Source organism: Spodoptera frugiperda, chromosome 15, assembly GCF_023101765.2.
Source record: "Spodoptera frugiperda isolate SF20-4 chromosome 15, AGI-APGP_CSIRO_Sfru_2.0, whole genome shotgun sequence".
Taxonomy (NCBI): domain Eukaryota; kingdom Metazoa; phylum Arthropoda; class Insecta; order Lepidoptera; family Noctuidae; genus Spodoptera; species Spodoptera frugiperda.
The window spans coordinates 7,136,328-7,157,164 of NC_064226.1; the positions used below are offsets into that span (position 1 = coordinate 7,136,328).

General features: G+C 36.8%; 4 protein-coding genes and 2 long non-coding RNA genes across 6 annotated transcripts; 2 read left to right on the forward strand and 4 right to left on the reverse strand.

Moving 5' to 3' along the window:
* Positions 1-773: 773 nt before the first annotated feature.
* LOC126911515 (uncharacterized) lies at positions 774-9,370 on the reverse strand. Its single transcript, XM_050699034.1, has 6 exons — positions 9,131-9,370; positions 3,572-3,611; positions 2,572-2,954; positions 2,280-2,488; positions 2,001-2,199; positions 774-1,322 (listed from the first exon to the last, which is right to left on the reverse strand). Exons 1-6 carry the CDS (start codon positions 9,168-9,170, stop codon positions 1,111-1,113), a joined length of 1,083 nt encoding a protein of 360 aa, XP_050554991.1. The 5' UTR covers positions 9,171-9,370; the 3' UTR covers positions 774-1,110.
* A 320-nt stretch (positions 9,371-9,690) lies between these two features.
* On the reverse strand, positions 9,691-11,709 carry LOC118277476 (sperm mitochondrial-associated cysteine-rich protein-like). The gene is made up of 3 exons (XM_050699042.1): positions 11,551-11,709; positions 10,767-11,005; positions 9,691-10,213 (listed from the first exon to the last, which is right to left on the reverse strand). The coding sequence occupies exons 2-3, from the start codon at positions 10,943-10,945 to the stop codon at positions 10,018-10,020; spliced, it is 375 nt and encodes a 124-aa protein (XP_050554999.1). The 5' UTR covers positions 10,946-11,005; positions 11,551-11,709; the 3' UTR covers positions 9,691-10,017.
* Positions 11,710-12,085: 376 nt separating this feature from the next.
* LOC118277471 (small proline-rich protein 2H-like) lies at positions 12,086-12,997 on the reverse strand. The gene is made up of 2 exons (XM_035596287.2): positions 12,662-12,997; positions 12,086-12,345 (listed from the first exon to the last, which is right to left on the reverse strand). The coding sequence occupies exons 1-2, from the start codon at positions 12,893-12,895 to the stop codon at positions 12,151-12,153; spliced, it is 429 nt and encodes a 142-aa protein (XP_035452180.1). The 5' UTR covers positions 12,896-12,997; the 3' UTR covers positions 12,086-12,150.
* A 268-nt stretch (positions 12,998-13,265) lies between these two features.
* On the forward strand, positions 13,266-14,374 carry LOC118277470 (keratinocyte proline-rich protein-like). Its single transcript, XM_035596271.2, has 3 exons — positions 13,266-13,738; positions 13,821-14,126; positions 14,210-14,374. Exons 1-3 carry the CDS (start codon positions 13,397-13,399, stop codon positions 14,255-14,257), a joined length of 696 nt encoding a protein of 231 aa, XP_035452164.1. The 5' UTR covers positions 13,266-13,396; the 3' UTR covers positions 14,258-14,374.
* Positions 14,375-15,924: 1,550 nt separating this feature from the next.
* On the reverse strand, positions 15,925-18,601 carry LOC118274489 (uncharacterized). Its single transcript, XR_004783483.2, has 5 exons — positions 18,435-18,601; positions 17,918-18,079; positions 17,196-17,251; positions 16,440-16,582; positions 15,925-16,121 (listed from the first exon to the last, which is right to left on the reverse strand). It is a non-coding gene; the product is annotated as an uncharacterized LOC118274489 (long non-coding RNA).
* A 484-nt stretch (positions 18,602-19,085) lies between these two features.
* LOC118275196 (uncharacterized) lies at positions 19,086-19,993 on the forward strand. The gene is made up of 2 exons (XR_004783549.2): positions 19,086-19,484; positions 19,649-19,993. It is a non-coding gene; the product is annotated as an uncharacterized LOC118275196 (long non-coding RNA).
* The last annotated feature ends 844 nt before the right edge of the window (positions 19,994-20,837 follow it).

Below are 20,837 nucleotides of genomic sequence, written 5' to 3' on the forward strand. Positions count from 1 at the left end.
AACAAGAATGGGATCAACCGATCATTTCGAAAATTCGGATACATTTGAACTTTTATTATATAATATGATTTGATTATTATTTAGTAAAGTTTATGAACATGTTGAATAATTTTATGTAATAAACTTATTATAATTTATTAAAATACTTCACTACCTTTTTATTTTTAAACTGAATAATTATTTTGATTCTGAACGAAATCATAGTTAATTGTTTGCCAGACTAAAAAATTCTTCATACCGCTAATTTTAGTAAAGTAGTGGTTTTGGTGGTGGTCATAATAAAATTATTAAAGCATTTTGAAAAAGAGGAAAAAAGCTATAACAAATTATTATGCTGTTTTCACAGATTTTGTTATTTTAAGAATTTTACCTGTAATGTTTGTGCACAACTTCAACTTAGAAGAAAAAGTATGCATTAAGTAAAGGTTTGCCTAAAATTACTAATTTTATTTGTAAAATTGTTTTATAGAAGAGTATTTCGGAATCTTTTCTGAAGTTCGGAATGGGAACGTTATTCTAGCGGCGCCACTGTGCTTTAGTTCTGTTCCTCTTTCTTCGCGCGTTCCTTTAAATTTTGATACCCTACTACATTTTGTTTAAGCTTCAGCTTTAGTCTACGTACTGGACCCTGCTGATTATTTGAATACACTTTTTTAATTTAATAAATGTTTGTCTTTTTTTGCTCACTTAAAACAAGGAACTACAAGATTCGATATTTATGTTCGAGTAGATGCGTAAGTTTGGTACCTAAAGCAATTAAAATAAAACAATAATTATAATTTTAAATCATTTATTTTATTAAGTTGGTACTTTTAATGAGTATCACATAAAAATATTTCTACAAGAAACATGTTCATGGTAAAGTAATAAAATTATTCAAAAAAGGTACCTATATAAAATTTATTATTTCTTAATAACATATTCTTAGTTCCATTAATTAAGTAATTACGTAGCTGTATCGAACTTTATACATAGGTAGGTACAATACTAACAATACAAACACTTCACATCATTATTAAATATGGCACGCCCAATATTCAAAGACATATTACTAGTAACCTAACCTACTTAATCTAATCATAAAGTTAAATAATTAAGATTTAATTATTTCTATTTCCCGCGCCTAGGCGAGCATCCTAGATGGTAAGTCCAAGAACCACGTCTGCACACTGCCATAGACCGGCTGGTCCATTTCCAGCCGCGTGCACACCGGACTCGGCAAATGGCGCCATCATTGAGCCCCCAACCATTCGGTGACGTCATACCTTTGCAACTGACTCGACCATGTTCAGGGGGCGGCGGTGGCTGACACCACGTGCGAGCTGCAATGCATAAACACAATATATTTTGTAAACACTGAAATATGACTTAGGTACTGAAGTCGCATTCCTTTCCGCAAAGGAGCGTAAACAATCAGAATTTTCCGCAGCGCCGTCATGTTATGAAATCTATCGTTTATTAGCGGAAAAATGAGCACATAGTCAAGAATAGCAGGAATATGTTACTTACGACTAGGTACCACTTCATTTGTCGTTTTGTCAAATAAATTCGGTTCATATGAACAATATATAGTGGATAGAAAGCTTAAACGTTAACAAATAATGTGGCACAATATCAGATATTATTTTGTTTTTGGCAAGTCTTACAGTAATCCGTACACCTACCTGTACCTGTTTCGAATAAATAATAATTTATCAGAGATACCTACTTACTAAACTAAACGTTTGACTACTTCCTAGATAATATTTTGGCTCATTTTACAACTGAGATTTGCATCTAAACAGTTGCATCCATAATGCCGACTTAATTGTTGCAATATGCAAAGTGCACGTGGTGTGAATCATGGTGATAAAAGAACATCTAAATGTCCCACGGCCTTGCTGTGCGTTGTGACTCGGCGGTAATGTTCATAGTAAAGATATTCCCTTTGTTTTTCTGATGCGTCTGTACAATCTAATTAATTTAATTTAACAAAGTGTGTAAAATGATTAATGACTTACTGTTGCAGACTGGCAAATGTCCCGACCACCTCATGTCGTCACCACATGTTAGTGTCCTTTGTCCTCGTAATTCAGCTTTAGGATCGCGACATGTAAAGTTGCACACTTTATTTTCAGCTCCACAATGAGGCACTAAATACTTGGGTACCGTACAAGATTGTACCAGAACATGTATCTGCATTTTACATGTTTGGAGAATCTGGAACACACAGATTATTACATTTATTAAAAGATGTGAAAATTTATTGTAACGACTTTCATACACAAAAATAAACTGACTTCGTCTTTATGCATGATTCGTCCGACGATCATGTGTGAGCCCTCTTTCAGTAAAGAACCGAATTTAGGCCCGTACATGTGGACGAAACGGACATATCTAGGGGCCTTTCGTCCAGAACATGACAATAGCCTCGGGTGTTGTAACACTGCACGATCAACACCAGGTTTTGTAATCAAGGTTCTGTCAGGAGGACACCGCACGCAGATATCTGAAAGCATTTTCATTTAATTTTTACAAACTGAGACCTTGAAACAAAAGTAATTAGGTATGAAATGTGTTAACAACAAAAACCTTCATAGATGCTATTTTGCTCATTATCTCGCATGCGAATTGGCACCGATCTTCTACGATTGACTTCGTCGGCGCGCACTACTCCCCGTCCGAGGTAGATGGAAGATACTTCATTGCTCAAGTTCTTCCTATTAGTTTCTTTAATATATGCATCAGACTGATAGAAGAGCCGCGGGTCTTCTCTTGGTTGGTACACTTTACCCGCCTTCTCTTCGGTAAGTGGCGCGGTATCGTACCGAAAGTGCACCGACGGCCGTAACTTGGTGAACCGGCTGCTATAATAGTCATAATCATTTCTTCTGTTGTGATCTGTTATTATGGAACGACGACTGTGATAATTTGCTGGTCGATTGTGAAACCCTTCTTTCGGTAAAAGTCGTATTCTGAAAATCGGAGACGATAGTTAATTTTAAACGATGCATGATTTATCACGTGCGTGCGAGGTGTGAGTTTGCTAATGAGGAGTGTAAATAAAAAGTACATTGCTACACCAAGGTTTCAAAATTTTAAATATTTACATGAAGGAAACAGAAGTATTCTCAACAAGAAAACTGGGGCTTGTAATCAGTCCATGGGCTAGGCCTAAGAATTATTATGCTATTCCTAATATCTATTCTTAGGAATCGAATTGATGTAAGGTTATTTGCTATTTCAGGAAGCCCTTGTTAGAGTCTGCGGATTAAATATTTGGGCAGTCATTCATCGATGGTTTAATGTTGGTAATAACTTACAGCTGTTATTACTTCGTAGACCAATTCCGAAGGTTATTAGAAACAATTCTAAAAAAAAAATATTCAAGACTATTTCCAAATCAAAATGTATATCTAGGTATATCGAATATTTTTCGTTCCTGCACCCCAGTGCAAAAATAGTGAGGAGCTACAAACGCAAATGATTTTTTAATATCAAAACAAGTCGATCACATTATGAATGGATCTTATAAAATATTATGGTTCATAGTTTGAGTATAGTGCCAAAATATCTGCGTCAATTCACTAACCTGTTGATGTCTATGTCCGGCTGGCGGGCTCTCAGTGTTCCTAGAAAAAAGTACATAAAATGTTACGACGATTTTATTTACAAACAACTAAATCCAATAAAACCCAGACTTCCTTATTATATACGAAGGAAAACATTTTTAGGAAAATATAAAAATGTTTTCTAGATTATATTGGATTCTTTAAATACGCAGAACTTTAAAGAAAAGATTTAATGTGTAAAAGATATTAGGTACTAAGTAAACAAAGTTTATTTAACAACAAGCTGATGCCGGTAGCTTCGCTTCCGTGAAATTACAGACTTTGTGACTTCATTTTCTAAAATAAAAAGTAGCCTAATTTACTCCATAGTACATCAGCTACCTCCCAGTAAATGTACCGTCAGAATCAGTTCAGCCATTTCAGAGATTAGCCGGAACAAAGAGACAACCAAAAATTTTAAAAAATATATTAATCTACTACATACGAAATAGCGGTTATATCTTACAAACAGACACTCTAATTTTATTTATTAGTCTAGAGTACTAAGTAGCTTGTTTAGACCGATCTGTTATACAAGAGTACATTTACCTACATGTTTTAGTTTACTATGTCATAACGTAAGGGATATGCAGAACTGTACATTACAATGTAACAACACCCATTTTTCATCAGTTATGTTTTGAATCATATTTCTTAGGGATGAGGTCATTGAAATACACCGGGCACAGTTCCAGACTCCATGATAATACTGAATACAGAATTTTCGAAAAATAGAAGATCCCCAGTATTATATTCCCACTGCTGACCGAAGGCCTATCGTCGCATATAGAAAGTTTGAGCATTAATCACCACGCTTGCTCAATGCGGGTTAGCGATTTTAAACTTATAATTTGAAATAGTAAGCCCAGGTTACCTCACGATGTTTTCCTTCACCGTATGTCAGTGGCATCTAAATAATTTTGGAAAGTACATATAACTCTGAAAAAGTCACATTGGTACTTGCCGTGTTAAGTCTAAAACCTCCGGGCCACCATGTCTATACAGCAAGCCGGCACACAATTTTATTTATTAATATTTTATTAGATTTACGCAGATGTCTTAGTTAGTAGGTAATATTAATAATATGTACATATGTAAGACATTTCATCGACAACAAGATGAGATGTGAAGTATCTGGCACTAGTCCCACATTCCAATGCATTTGCAGGTACATATTTGATTTTTGTTTGATATTATTTGTGTAAACATGGATCTGGAATGACGTAGGTACTCGCTGGAGCTAGGAATAAATCACTTCATCATTATGTTGGGACGGCGAAAAGGTGACTTTGGATTAGCAACAAATCGTAACTATTCCACATTAGATATGGTTCGCTGCATGGAGAACTTTCAAACGTTTAGACCGCATTTTTGTTGGAGATGTTCTTCAAAGGTTCCCTTTATTTGACAGGTACTAAAAGTAGTAATAATAAAAGTCCCATTGTAATAGAAAGAGAGGTTGTGAAACGAAACTAATGTATATTCTTTTTATCTATAAGTAGAGAACCTTCTCTCTACTATTGTTCAGTTAGGGAAATCTTGTGGTTGATATTATTATGATTATGCGATGGGTAACACCTGCTGAATGCAGTAAGATTAGTCCTGTGAATAACTCAGCAAAGGATGGGGTCAAGCTTTTCTTCACGTTAACCGTCAGGTCGGTCAGTGGTACAGGCACACTGGCATGACGCATAGCGGAGGATTTCCTTTCAACTGTTTTCTATCGGCAGTTACTTAATAGTTTAAATGCCATTTCGGGAAGTTCAGTATCATCTTTGTTCTCAAACTACAAATTACGCATCTCAACTGACGTCATAAGGATTTATCAAATCGTAAAGCAATATTTGAGACACTGTAATACACGCTTTGTAAGTGGGAGCAATAAATTATATATTAATAGACCACCCGGACTCTGTGTTGAAACTATTGACAGTAGAATAGTGAAGCCGCTATCTATAGGACAGCTTCCAATAATTTATCAAACTATTGAAGATGTGCCGAACAATCCTTTTAAGGTTTGGCAGTTCAGAGATTACGTACATGAATTCGAGGAACTGCTTAAACGGCTGCTGTTCTAGGAGATTGAAATAAGTATAAGCGTTTAAAAGGCTTTCTGTAGCTTTGGCCAAAGTAGGAGTAGAATCGGGGTGGTTTTTAATCAGTCAGTCTGACACTGGCTCTAGCTTCACCCAAGCCAGGAGAAGCCATTGGATGATTATCCCCTTCAAACAAAAGGTTTTAACGATTTAAAATTTTGAAGTTGATGCAGCGGATTGCAGTTTCAATTCAATTAATTCACTAAATTCTTTACAAGAAGGTATTTTCTGTAACCCCGAAATTGTAGACACAGGTCAAATTGTATAAGCTTACTTAACTCGGTACATGCTGGGAACTTAATCTGATGAGGCGCGCGCGGAACGCAACGCGCCGCACGACCCCTAGCCAACCCCTGACAAGGCAGCAGGTATTTTTAATACTTAATTTATTTACTCTTGTCATTGGCAACTAATGCGTTTCATTCTTGTTATTTCCTAGTATTTGTAGTAATTAGCTAATGGCGCCTATACCATGGCGCCTATACCTAAGTACCTGATACTTTAGTTTACCTGTAGGTAATCATAATTCCAACCTAACAGGTAAAGTAGCTGAATACATAACATAGACATAAAGACACTGGACCACTCTAGTCCATAGGCAGTATCATTCTTAATACACACATTAATGTGAACATTACCATTAAAGAACTTCTATAAATGCAAATTGATAAGCTACAGTCAAGTATTAGGAAGCATTTGATACACGTATTTAAATTATAAGTGTATATTATTCCTACGCAATTGCATTCAAATCGTTTGCAAAATGATCCTTATGTACTTACTAAGTATAATTCAGTATTAAGTCGTCATATGAATGTGTTTTATGTTTCTATCTCCTTTGAATGATGTCATGTATAAAATAATAGTTGATGATCTAAAAGTATGATTCTGTTTGTTTTCTGCCTCGTATTTAATTGATCGTAGATATTCTAAGCACTGTGTCTCTACTTGAAGGTATCTTGATCATATTATTATGAAGTGTGGTTGACATTTTCAAGACTTAAAGCTCCACAGGCCAAAAAATAGATGATCCAACTGAATCGTCACTTTTGCCCGATCCGAATCATACGATGGTTGCAAGGCTAATTGATCTACACGACATTTTTTGTGATATTATTTTATATACATACTAGCAACCCGTCCCAGCTTCGCATGGGTGTAATGGTGACATATTAAACATCTCTTGAATCACTACCTATTAAAAAAACCACATCAAATCCGTTGCGTAGTTTTAAAGATTTAAGCATACAAAAGGACATAGGGACAGAGAAAGCGACTTTGTTTTATACCATGTAGTGATTCGGAACCACCGAATTTATTTTCATCGAATGATGTATATAGCTCAATATCGCAAAAAAATGTCTTCTTAGATCAATTAGCCTCCTAATCGTCGAATGGTGTGTTCAGCGATTTGTCGCACATTTTTAATGGAGACTTCCCAACCCAAGAAAAGGTGATGTTTTGTTGCGTTGTCTATCTAATTTCTGCTTTAAGAACTGGCGTTATAAATTGATTTAAGATTCAGCATATCAATTAAAAACAACTTAAAATTGTTATTTAAGGAAGTCTAATTTTGCGTATTGATATAACTTCCATTAGTTGAAAAAGTTCAAGCACGTCGCTATGTCATGTCTAGAAGAGTTTTTACAATTGCTTCAAAAAACTTCAATTCAATCAAAATTACATCTTATTAAAACGAATCATACCGTTCGTTTTTCTTTGATAGTTTGTTTAATTTTGTATAACTATGAAGAGGTTAGTTAGTGGCTCTTATGATGATACAAGTACCTACAATGTCAATTCAGAAACCGACTAGTCATTGGATTAGTCAACACTTTTTGTGCAGTATTTTAATTTAGAGCTGTTAGATCTATTTGTTATTCATATTATATCATTGCCTTGTATGAGTATCATAGGTGGAATTCATTAATTATAAGTACGTTACGTATAATAAATAGTAGTTATCAAAAGAATGCATGTAACTACTCAGAGTTAAATCAGCATCAAGGTATTTGTCTTTATGATTTTCAAAATGTATTGAACTGTATCGTCACACCTTTATCCCCGAAGGAGTAGGCAGGGGTGCACATTACGTAACGTACTTAATGCCATTGTACAATGTAAACCCACTTTTCACTATTTGTGTTATAAAGTCCCATGTAATAGGGGTGAGCCTTTTACCATTATACTGGACAATAATAATTCCAGATTCCGTGCTACTACTGATAAATAAAAAACCCTTAGTGATTTGCCCGATGCGGAAATCGAACCCAAGACCCCTGACCAAACAGTCGTACTTAACCAACGAGACAATGATTTGTGTATTTGAAAAATGATGTATTGACAAACTACCAATAAATATGTCAATCATCATCAGTATATAATTTTAAAAAACACCTTTAAATTAATTCGCTCTTGAAACATATTTGCCTGACGAGGGCACATCAAAAATTATATCAATGACGTTATGCACACACTGTCGACCCAAATTACCATCCTTACTAGCACATAGTGATAATTTATTACGCGTCGCAAATGAATTTATAGTATTTTGCCCTGAACTTGACCAGTCAAACCAGTAGCCATCTTGCGACGGTGATTTCTCATTTTAAAACGTTATCTTCATATTTATTAGGTCAGGGAGACAATTTGTTAGGTAAGATTTATGTCTAGACAAGATTCAGGGGACCTACTCCGGTTCTCAAATCTGAAGTTTCGTTTAATTTTATATATCGTTTAATATAATTACTTGAAATAACGTTTTATTTTTAATTTCGTATCAAAGTTATTTATTTATCTTCATTTCATTCGTTCATTTTTGTCAAAGTACGCAATAAATAGAATTGTAGTATACAATCTGCGAAGTTTCGGACGAAACTTCGTTTTTCTTTAAATTAGAGTAGGCCCACAGTTCTCTCTGCAGTGTTATTAAAAGAAAGGGCAATCAACTGTTTTGTTTTTGAAAAATATAATGTATTTTTTGCATCTTTTGGCTGTGTATTTGATTAATGGTGGATACAATCTTTGATAGTTTGCAGCTTTAATGCAATGATGTATTTATGTTCATGATTTTTAAGTGAAAACAGAGACATGTTTTGCATTCACTGTGACTGTAATGTAGATCATTTTAAATTCTGAGACAAACATGTTATTATCATTTGAGAATTTTCCACACATTCATGTTTGTTTTCTTTTTAATTGAGGACCAAAATATTTATTACGCTATGTGATGAATGATCGATTGATTTATAAATAGCAATCAAAGGGATTGCAGTGTGTGCTTCCGGGTTACGGCGTATGATAAAATATAATATTATGAATCATCTGTTTAATTAAATGTTTTTCTATCAAATATCTATCGATATATGAGGGGTTAGTAGTCACACTCACTTTTAAAATTATAATGCAAAATTTTAAATATTTATAAATAAAAAAAAAACTTACCAATCAAATTAAAAATTAGAAAGATAAACACAATTGACATCTTGAGGCAAACATTCGTGAATCAATTATAAAAAAAAATAACAAAATTTAAAATTGAATAAAATATATCACACAAAAAAAATAATATGCACAAAAATTCGCACGTATGTGTACGACGGTAGTGTTGTAGCCAAAACGCACAAAGGCAAGTGAACGCGAAAAGCGCGCGAAAACCACTAGTGTTGGAAGCTCACCGCGTACGAGAGCGTGGGTGGAGACTCGGAGAGCTCACACATGCCAGAATACTATTAGAAGTTTATAAACAGGTTATTGAAGTTCACAAATCATGTTCTGCATACTTGCGAATTGATATCAATGTCACTGTTACTTTTGTTACGCGAAACTACCGAAATTACATTAGCATCTGCGTTAGTTAGCATAAGAACCAAAAGTTCATAATTACATTGATTTAACCATTAACACGTTTGTTAGATCATGCTTAAATAACCTTTTTGCGAAGTCTGATGTTTTAAAACTGAATCTGGGCCAAACGTTTTAATGTATAAAAATAAAAAGCAGGATTTTTATAATATTTCTTTTATTGGACAATACAGTTTACGATTCACAAATAATGATGACGCCACGATTTCACTACCACGAACTCACAAAAACGAGTGTTTGTGCCTTGTCTCAAAGCTTCGCGACAGCTTTGAGTCAAAGGGACAAAATTATCTTTTCTGAAAACCACACTGCAAATTCTTCTCATAGGTTTTAAAACAACAACAACGTCAATTTCGCGGAGTTTCAAAGATATGCTCGTAAAATGACTAGTTAAAAACTATGATTTTGATAAAATTTACGTCTTTGTTTTAAAACCTTTGTGAAAAACTCATGAACATTGTAGCAGATCAGACGTGTTTATTGCAAGTGTGGTAGCAGCAGGGATGGTACGGTGGGTTGGGGCAGGTGAAGGCTTGGCAGGGTGGTACACAGGGGCAGCACTCGCCAGGGTACCACACTGTGCGCGCGTACCGTCCGCTTGGCCTCGTGCAGGCACCGTGGTTGAAGCAGTGCGCTTTGCAGGGGAAGTCGTAGCAACACGGTCTATAACAATAAAATATGTAGATTTCAGGGATTTGGATATAGGTACCATTAAAATTCTATCCAAACTCAAGAATTTTAGTTGATCGGTTGATCAGATCTAAAGCTGAAACAGTCACAAATATCGATCTCTAAATAACAACTAACCTATTTAACAAATCTTAAACGGGCCATTACAGTAGCACCGTGGTACCGGACTAACTTTGTTTCGGTCAGTTTCAAGATTTCGCACGCTCATTAATATTTGACAGTCTATAATGTTTCAAGGGATTTTCTAGCTCACCTGGTCGTTTAATGAGCGCGGTTATACGTTTTAAACCTGTTTTTAAGATACATGAGATAATACTTAACACTAAACTTGATAATACAGTACAGTAGATACAATCATGAAAATATCGGAACACTGAAGTCCGGCGCGTCCCAGGGACATGAATGACTGTCTTGGATCCCACAACGAAATAAATCAGAAGATATTATTAGGGCAGAAGAAAGAGAAAATGATAGTTTACACTTAAGATATAACATAATATGTACTTGAGTTGTATTGGATGTTTACCTTTCCATTGGAGCGTTACTTGGACAGCCCCAATAGTAACCAGGGCATTCTCTTTGAAAAGGCTGTGGTCTCGGTTGTCCACAACGTGGCCTTTTGTAGTAGATGCTGGGCTCTCCTCGGACGCAGCCGTACCTAGCTGGTGGACGGCAGCATTCAAACCCACGGGGCAGCACTGACATTTTTGTGAATCGTAACCCTGCTCGTTTTGCTTTGCGACTTGCAAAGTTTTCTTGGATTATCTGCAAATGGCAATAAGATTCTTAATTTATACGAATTAGATGCCATGAAACGTAAGACTGATCTAAACAAGTTCTTTGGGTCTTTTGGGACTTTTGAAGTCCTTAGCCCACACAAGAACTATGGATAATTACGTATTTTACAAAGAAAATAAAATACCTTATCCACCGAGTTGGTGGCTAAAAAGTAATATATTTGAAACACTACTTTATACCTAAGTATACCTACGAAGTAATCAAACCATCCTATTTTTCTAGTGCCTCGATGTAAAAATGCGGTCAGTAGTTTCAGCCTACTTTGATATCTGGCTTCAGTATCAGTAGGTAGGTGCTGACTAAGATCTGAATGTTTCACCAGTACAGCGGTACCTACTTAGCGTATATCAGTATCAAACATTATGTATGTATGTATGTATGTGAGATAAGTGTGATGGCGCCATTTGTATCTATTCTCATGACTCATTTGAGACTTTGTTCAGAAGTCAATTTTTGTTCCCATTTAATATTGATCTTTAATATATTAAAGTAATAAAGAAATATATACTCACTGATGCTTTTTATGGGTTATTGTGATAAATTTTTCCAATTTTTTATACTTTTCCAAATTTTTGTTATTTTTGTTATTTACACGATTTTCATAGAAATGGTGACAGTAATGTCAAGTGTTATTTTTTTATTTGGTTTGAATGCAGAAAATTGATCATGTTTGGTTTTTTGCTCTATGATATATTACGATAAATGCCAGTTGTTAATCGATGAGGTATGAGTTCTGTAGTTATCGAAATAATCTTTGGGTGTCGTTTAAGTAAGGAGCTGTAATGCACATCAAACATATTTCATAACAAGGACGTTTAACATGATCGTTTGTTACTGTGCAATAGCATAAATCATATACCTAATCATTATTACTAATGTATTCCAGTTAAGGATTCGAGAGTCATGAGTCAGGAGATTAGTAAAATTAATCGACTTGGCGAGGGCACTGCCGTGCCCCCAGAACTTTCGATTTTTTTTTAAATATATTAATATCTCCCACTCGTTTCATTTATTGTTCAACCAATTGAATAGGAAATAAAACAACAGTTAGGTACAAACATGTTGTATTCTTACACGACAAGGTTCACTTCACACACAGTTTTTTAGCTCCATTACCAAACGGGCATGCATGGTCCACAGCAGCCGCAGCCGCAGACGGGCACTCCTGGGTAGCTGCATCTTTTGGGAGAACATATTCCAGGCTCCGTGCAGCAGTAGCAAGGGCATGGCTTACACCTGTTCGGTCGACAGCAAGGAATCGCCACCGTCTCACAAAGAGGCACTGGCTTCGGCACTGGAGTCATTGGCTAGAAATAAAATGTCATTTTTAAAGTCTAGTCTAGAAATAATATTAAAAAGTTTGAAAGTAAACATTTTGACAGAATGCCAAGAAACATATTTGAGAAGCAAAATGGGAATTAATTTTGACTAAAATCAGATTTCAAGGTTATTTGTGTGGCAGATGAGCAAGGGGCGTAAATAAAAATAGATTCATTAATTTCGGAAGCGTAATGAAGTAATGAGGCAATGAACTGAAACAGATGGTGTAAGGATGAGGAGACTTGAAACCAGAAATGGAATGGTGAATTAACAAGCTATGTAGAGACGACAATTTTGAAGTACCTTATCACACGGAGGGCAGGGTGGAAGACAAGGTAGAACTGGACATGGTGGACAGGGAGTGGGACAGGGCCGCACAGGAGCCGGACACGGAGAACATCCTCCACCAGGACACACAGAACACGGCCTTAGATCATTACACGATGCTACACACGGCTTCGTCGAGTATGGGTAACAAGCACCGCAAGGCTGCCCTGTGCACACGCATGGATCATAGCTGTAAAATGGAGCACTCATTTCGATTTTACACTTTTTATTTTAATTTTAATATATGAAATTGTAACTTAAAATTTCATTCGTCTGTCATGTCAAAATGTGATAGAAATATTTTGTTTCTAGATGTTTTTTTTCTTTGTGGTGGATGTCTTTATGGTTATAGTCCAGAGGAAAGTTTGGAATAAAAAGGTTCAAAAGTTTAATGTTTAAACTAGTGTTTAAACTTTAAAAGCTAAAAACTAAACCAAAATATTATAAATCAAATACATAATTATTGTGCCAGAACTAATATTCTTTCTATATATTTAGATCAATTAAAATCAAAGTACGTACCAATAATCATAGTCTGGCTGGTATATTAATTTGTAGTTTTTGGTTTGGTCAATAACTCTTGACACTGAAAAAAAAAACACTTTGAAGTTTAAAATTATAGTTTGAAGAAAAGTGCTAAAAATAAACTAAAATCAAAAAATTACAAAAAACGTAAATTTTAAGTAATACATTTTATAAAAACTTAAAAAAATGTGCGCGTGCAGCTTTTGCCCGACATGTCCGGCAATTTTGCCATGTGGTACGGGACCGTGCAGGTACTCGTGTCCTCCACCGTGTCCATGCTGTCAGCCATGCTGTCCACCACCAGTGCCATGTACTCCGTGTCCGCCATGCAAGTGCTGCCCAGTCTTCCGACAGTGTCCAGCGCCTGTGATCCCTGACTGTGTGCCACCTATTGTGCCAATATTACCGCCCTGTAGACCTAGGAGATGTCCACCGCCTGAGCCGTGCCCACCTCCTCCGCCTCCACCTGTTTGCTGTCCACCTGTTTTGCCTTGCGCTCCTCCGCCACCACCTTGTGACCCACCTCCGGTATGTTTAATTGGACTATTGGCTACTAAAGTTTATTTTAAGTTTACAGTGAAAGATCTAACATGTTTTTGTTTACATGCAGGTTTGCCCGTGTCCCGAACCAACACCGTGCTATCAGCCAGTGCTGCCGTGCTGTAACCCACAGTGTCCTCCTCCTATAATACCTAAACAGCGTCCTATTTGTCCTCGAGCTCCGCCTTGTCCTTACCCATGTCTTCCAGTGTGTCGAAGCTGTTGTCCGCATTGTGAACTTGACCCGGTGACACGTCGCCGACCATTGATAGTTCATGACAGTGTGTTCCACACTAGAAAGACTGGATTGCCTGCCGAGTGCTTTACAAGGACTTCGCCTAATATACGATATAAAGTGGAAAACTATGTGAGACAGGTATGTGCTTTATATTCTTATGTTATTGTGCATTTTTTTAAATTATTCTTTAAAACTTATGCTGTGTCTGTTTTTTTTTTCAGGGTCCTTACTCGGGTTGTTGGCATCCAGTACCGGTTCCCTTGCGCTAAAGAATATTTTGCTCATATTCAATGTGCCTTGTGATGTGTACCCTGTATCATGTTGAATCGAATCTTAATATTGAAGTGATGTTGGTGATAGTTACGAAATAAAAATTATTATTTTAAGATTTTTGTTTGAAATAATTTAAAAAATATATACTAATTTATGCCCTTTTAGAAATGTAAGATGCCTAATATTATTTTGTTCGATGAATTTTCAAATCTATGCTACAACTGTATTCTATACCTGAGAATGAAAAAAATATATGTAAGCTATTTGTATTTTAGAAAGTCTAAAATAATTGTATTTGAAATATCACATAATAGGACAAGCAGTATTATTTTTCCTATTAGTCAAATTTCTTTCCAAATTCGTTTGTATTTCGTTATAGTTACCTACATGCTCGTTTATGTAACTCAATGATCTAGAATTCACATTTTCAACAAGACTTACCAACATGGTACAGGGAAAATAAAACTCCGTATGACTAGTAGCTTAATTGAATTTATTTTGTTCACATCACTATTATCACTAAAAACTTCAGGTTTCTTCACTTACAGTTACATAATCTGCGTGTTGCAGCTGTATATGTTTATACAAGGATTTACTGCGTAGCATCTTGGGGTTGGACATTTTGTTTTTGTTTCGCACATCATGGGCATACAGGGCCCGCAGATGTTCTGAGCGGGGCAAGAAGCCAGAGGTGCGCTGCAATGTACGTGCCCCATTTTTTTCTGTTTTTTTAGTTATTTTCACTTGAAAATTTTGCTCAGGATGAGTTTGGTAGACCGAATGAAAGCCGCAACTGGTGTGCGCTCACATTTATAACCATCGTAGAGCCTACTAGATTTAGGAGTGAATTATAGATTTTTCAGAAAAATCTAGTTGGTTAAATATTGATACAATGTCGTACCACAAAAAACTACTCAATGAATCATCAATGAATTACACTGGCGTGCAGATTTGTCGATTTATAATAGAGAGAATAAAATAAGCTCTATTGGTTGGTTCTGGTATGAAAGGTACTACTAGTACCTTTTACATTGAATCATCATTCAATGCTATTTGTATCTATTTATTTCTTATGGATCCGTAAAAATCTCCTGTGGTATTGAAGAAATAAGAAAAAAATATTCTATTTTTTAAATTTTATCCCACACTAGGCTTTTCTGCTGTGACGTGGTTCTGTTTACAAACATACTGGTTCACATACACACGACACTCAGACCCGAAACAACAATTTACGGATCACAAAAATGTTTTTCCATACGGGAATCGAATCCGTAGCACGTTGCACGGCAGCCGCCGGTTACCCATCGTACCAACCGTGCAGTCATGTAAATAAATACCGTGATAATATTCTATCTAGTTTGACTGCCAAGCAAGGAGTCTCGGGTGAAATCTCAGGTCAACTAAATATCTATTTACATGTACTAAATGTGAATGTGAATTGGGGGACCAAAGTAGGTACTCTTATAAAATTGAGGAATGTACCACGCCACATCATAAAGAGATGTAAGTTGTTTATGTTTGATATGGATCAATAGTAAGAAAATGTTTTAATAAAGTTCGACTTTCAAACCTATTGCACAACCTGATGCAAAACGAGGGTGCCATGGAAAACAATGTGACAAGACTGACATGTCAAAGCAAAGACAAAAATTAAAACCACACATAAATATAACAATTTTTATTCACACTTTTACGTAATACAACCACTTTATGGTACGTGACGGTACAGAACTTTCACCGGACGAAAAGACTTGAAGTCAAATCCTGACTCAGTCAGCATTTAACGATGACCAATTTGAATGACTGCTTTGTCGAATGCTGCGATCGGTCTTGGCGGCTGGCCCAGCGCTAGTACAGCATCTGTAAACATAAAATTCGTCAGTTTGTTTGACCAAGAGACTTGCTCTTGGTAAATGGAGAAATGTCAAGGTTTTCTTTTCAAGAACGTTTAGCCTCCTTATGCGCTAACGGGCCAACCGCGAGGGTGGACGCAAAGATGGCCGCTCTTCTAATTTACGAATGCAACCGCTATGGCAACTGCGTTATGCGATATGCCAATGGTCAACCGATGGTGCGTAAGGAGGCTTCCATTCCAGTTATTTTCAGTTCAAATATTTTGTAGTGATTTTCTTTTTTTGTTCGGCCTAAGTGAAGCTATTGATATGAAAGTTAGGTGACTTAGTAAGTGATCGCGAGTGCGGTGGTGCGGCACTGGTCACTGGATATGTGCTACTTGACTGTATACTGTGACGAGGGATCCACCGCCGCAGCAGGGTTTGCACGGATGACAACACGGCGCTGGTCGACAGCCGCCACAGCCCCTGGAAAATATAACAGAATTTGACTTTATACAAATATTAAAATTGGCACCTACATCATTGAGTCATTGTTGTCTTTTTTTCTGTGGGGACAAAAGTTGAGGCATTGAAATGTATCAGTGGATCAGTCGTTAATATTCCGATCTTCCAAACGCCTCTCTAGGGTCAGTTGGTCGTTTTAGGGGTAGGTCTCGAGATCTAAGAAGTATAAGAAAGCCAATCCCAGTTTCGATGCACATTGTAAAAAGTCTGGTAGAATTAAAAACTCACTGAATTGCAGACATTACTGATTGCAATCTGTTAATAACACCCATTCGATCACACATTTTTGTGAATTTATAATTTAATATATTTCACGCTGTAAAATTTTGATAAGCCAAATGGATTGATAATTATAATGACTGATTGTCAACGTGACACTACGTAGCATTTAAAAAAGTGACAGTTCCTTTTTCAAAAAAATTTTTTTTGTGTACTTTATTTTGTGCCTGATATTTTTTTAGCAAGAAGTTTCAATACCTGTGTGACTGTCTCATCAAGTTCGAAAATGTATTGTATGTAAATTATTGCGGTTGGGATTGAGAACAATATTAATTGAAATCTTTGCTATATTTACCAATTTATTTAACAAGTGTTGTACGAAGGAGCGCATGTAGGGTAATGTGATTTCACCTGAAAATAAAAACACATTATAATTCTTTCACGAAGTGATGGTTGATTTTACCACTTCTGTACCTATAACCCTGAAAGGCGTTGAAAGAAGTTGTAGGCCGTAACACAAAGCAGATACTGATTAAAAAAATCTGAACTGTGGTTCCTTACACATTAGCTGTTTTATATTACCTATCTAAAAACATCCGGCTAGATGTGTCAGTACAGTACCTACATTGTTTACTAAGCGCGGCTGCAAATTAGTAACGCCTGAACAAATACCACAAATATAATTAAAAACGACTGCCTCGTTGGCCGAGTGGTTGCAAGTACAACGGCCGGGCAAGGGGGTCTCGGGTTCGATTCCCGGGTCGGCCGAAGTATTTCTGGGCTTTTTTCGGTTCTTCGAAAATTTATCACCTTTTTTATGTTAAATGGGCCGACGTTTGGCCGCTATCTCGCCTGATGGTAAGTGATGATGCGGCCTACGGTGGAGCACGTCTGCCCATAAGCAACCTATTCACTCGGGCTTTGAAGACACCCAGGTTATACCCATCATCACAACCTATTACATGGAACTTACTATATAAATTATTAAAAGTGGATGTGCAGTGGCAATCCGTGGCATAATTTGCACCTTTGGGGATAAAAGGCGTGACGGTATAATAATTTAAAAAATATGCATACCGGCCGTTCGTAATTGATGAGTTGGTACCGAACTTTCTTATCCTGGTTGTTGAGCACCATACCGGGCCAGCTGGTAGGTCTGTAGTCAAACGTGCTGTCATGCACGATCAGCGGCCGGCGGACCGTCCAATTGTCCATCCCACAAGGAAGACATGACGGGCCCTGAGATCAAATTATTTAGGACGTAGATGAAGAAAGTGAAAGCTACTTCTTTAAATTTTAAACAGCAGAGACTAAAGTTAGATGGCTTAGGAAACCAGTAATTTGGTAATAAATCGGCTTCTTGGAAAGAAAAATAGCCGATTTACTAAAAAAGCATATTATTTCTGTTGTACTGTATGTCACACCCTGTGAGTGAAATTACCGGAGACAAAGTCCTTCCATCTCCGATATTGGTCTGAATTGGTGTCTGGTGTTGCGGGTGTCCTAGGGCGGCGACTGCTTACCATCCATCTGTTCGTTTGCCCATAAAAATAAGGAACAATACTTAAAAATATACATTTATTATTAAACTTACTCTGATGGGGATGCAGGGGATGTACGTTGGGGGTTCCTTGTAATCCGGCAAACATTGGATTGGGCTGCACATTGTTTTAATTGTATTTAATTTAAATACTTTTATAAAAAAATATTTTTCGTCTTTTCCCTATTTTCTCGTCAAAATGATTGATTTATTTTATAATTTTTATTTTATGACATTTGTTGTCAATTTTAGTTTTTTTTTTCATGCAGTTATTCCAGCCAGGTACATATCGAGTATGAGTAGTTATTAAGCCAAGAACACAGCCAGGTACATATCGAGTATCGAGTATGGTCGCTCTTTACATTAAGCCAAGAACACACTTGCCTAGTAAACTGAGCAGGAGCATTTAAGCTTATAGTATGAATAATGAAAAGCATGCAGAAGTAACGGATCCTACAGTTGCAAGTCTATAATTTATCGTATACATATCATTAAAGTATATCACATACCTAATTATAATAATTTTAGTTAACAATATATAAGCATCAACGTTTAAAAATTAAATCACATATATAAAAGTATATCACATACCTAATTATAATAATTTTAGTTAACAATAAATGACATCTTCTGAAATAACGTCTAAAAATGTAATGGCTACTAATAGACTTGTTTGTATACTATCCAAAACTCGGTCTATTTTCTAAAAGTCCATAATGACCGTTCTGTGCAAACGCAGCTTTATCTACGATTTTTATATAAACCTTTTTACCTCCCCTATTACAGACTGGCCGAATACAAATTTCAAATAAATGTCAAATATTGTGGAATAGAAGTCAATAACGTAAAAAGATGTCAAATCAGGTCAGTTTTTATAAATCTATCGTGTAGTTAACAGTAAACTTAAAAATTAAGAAAAAAAAGTAGAAAATACGCATAAAGTCCTAAAAACAGTATCTTCTAAGAAAAATATTTTACAAATATTTTAAACAGACAATCTTTTGGACTACACAATATTATTATCAATTGATAAAACATCATCACCGACGGTGAAACCTTACCCATTTCCTTTTGCAATAGATAATTTGAACTACTGACGAAAATGTAAGTATTCCATACTTATTACGATTTGTAGGTAGATACAGGTTACTAAGCTCTACAAGAAAGTAGGCTATCAACGGCGATATGTCGCCAAGAAGACTGTCCACAGGACAGTCAACTGCTCGTGAGTTGCTTAGTAATATAAAAACAATACCATTTGAATACAGGTGTGGTGGTTGCGGTGGATGCGGTGGCTGCGGCCCTTGCGGCGGGTGCTGCGGCGGCTGCGGGCCGTGCTGCGGCGGCTGCTGCGGCGGCTGCTGCGGGCCGTGCTGCGGCGGCTGCTGCGGTGGATGCTGCGGCTGCGGCTGTCCAAAGATCACGATCCACACCCGTTGTACGAAGATCTGTTAATTGTGAGGGACTGTGAGCAAACGAGCAACTACGTCAACACTACGATACGACGTCAAGTCGTAGTGTTGGCCGAGTACCGTACTGCGTCTTACTCGTGCCGTCTACACATTTGTGCTGTCAACTCAGTGATGTTCAAATATAATTTGGTTAATTTACAAGTTATTTTATTTTAGAGTAGTAGCTTATAGCTTAATAGCGTAGTAACACGAGATATGAGACGAAGTTGATAGAATTGTCTCGAAATATAGTTCTCTAGTCTCGTATTGCCTATGTGTTAGTGTGTTTTTCCACCAGAGATGTGCTATGCTAAGTTACTGTGAATATGTTTGGCTTCCACCAATCATATTTAATGGTACACATAGCTTAGCACTGTTGGAAACGAGCACCTAGCTGCTCTGACGGACAGACTAACAGACTATTATTATTTTATTTTTCTTTGTTGACTTGTTCGTAATAACTATGTAACATTTATTATAAGCTACCTATACAACTTGTTATAGGATAGGTGCCTCTGGCCTCTGGAGGATAGCGTTTATCAGCTATAGGGTAGGTGCCTCTGGCCTCGGGAGGGAGGATAGCGTTTATCAGCTATAGGATAGGTGTTTCTGGCCTCTGAAGGGTAGCGTTTATCAGCTATAGGATAGGTGCCTCTGGCCTCGGGAGGATAGCGTTTATCAGCTATAGGATAGGTGCCTCTGGCCTCGGGAGGATAGCGTTTATCAGCTATAGGATAGGTGCCTCTGGCCTCGGGAGGATAGCGTTTATCAGCTATAGGATAGGTGCCTCTGGCCTCTTGAGGGCAGCGCTTAGGGCCTATGCACACTATGTTTATTAAACGCGTCGTTGTCGACGCGCGTTTTGGAAACGCACGTCGCCGGCGCGATTTTCTCCTGCTGAGCAGTATGTTGTCGTTTGTATCGATACAAACGCGCGTTTGCATCGCGTGGCTCCCGTCTGTATCGTTTAGGTGCTCCCACACAGCAGTTAAGGCGGGTCCAGACA

Coding starts and splice junctions, on each gene's coding strand:
- LOC126911515 (XM_050699034.1), bottom strand. CDS start 9,170: ATGTCAATTGTGTTTATCTTTCTAATTTTTAATTTGATTG. Junction 3,612..9,130: donor TCTAATTTTTAATTTGATTG/GTAAGTTTTTTT, acceptor ACTTTTTTCTAG/GAACACTGAGAGCCCGCCAG. Junction 1,323..2,000: donor ACATTTGCCAGTCTGCAACA/GTAAGTCATTAA, acceptor TATGCATTGCAG/CTCGCACGTGGTGTCAGCCA.
- LOC118277476 (XM_050699042.1), bottom strand. CDS start 10,945: ATGTCAGTGCTGCCCCGTGGGTTTGAATGCTGCCGTCCACCAGCTAGG. Junction 10,214..10,766: donor AGTAACGCTCCAATGGAAAG/GTAAACATCCAA, acceptor TTATTGTTATAG/ACCGTGTTGCTACGACTTCC.
- LOC118277471 (XM_035596287.2), bottom strand. CDS start 12,895: ATGAGTGCTCCATTTTACAGCTATGATCCATGCGTGTGCACAGGGCAG. Junction 12,346..12,661: donor CCTGCCCTCCGTGTGATAAG/GTACTTCAAAAT, acceptor TTTTATTTCTAG/CCAATGACTCCAGTGCCGAA.
- LOC118277470 (XM_035596271.2), top strand. CDS start 13,397: ATGTGCGCGTGCAGCTTTTGCCCGACATGTCCGGCAATTTTGCCATGT. Junction 13,739..13,820: donor CACCTTGTGACCCACCTCCG/GTATGTTTAATT, acceptor GTTTACATGCAG/GTTTGCCCGTGTCCCGAACC. Junction 14,127..14,209: donor TGGAAAACTATGTGAGACAG/GTATGTGCTTTA, acceptor TTTTTTTTTCAG/GGTCCTTACTCGGGTTGTTG.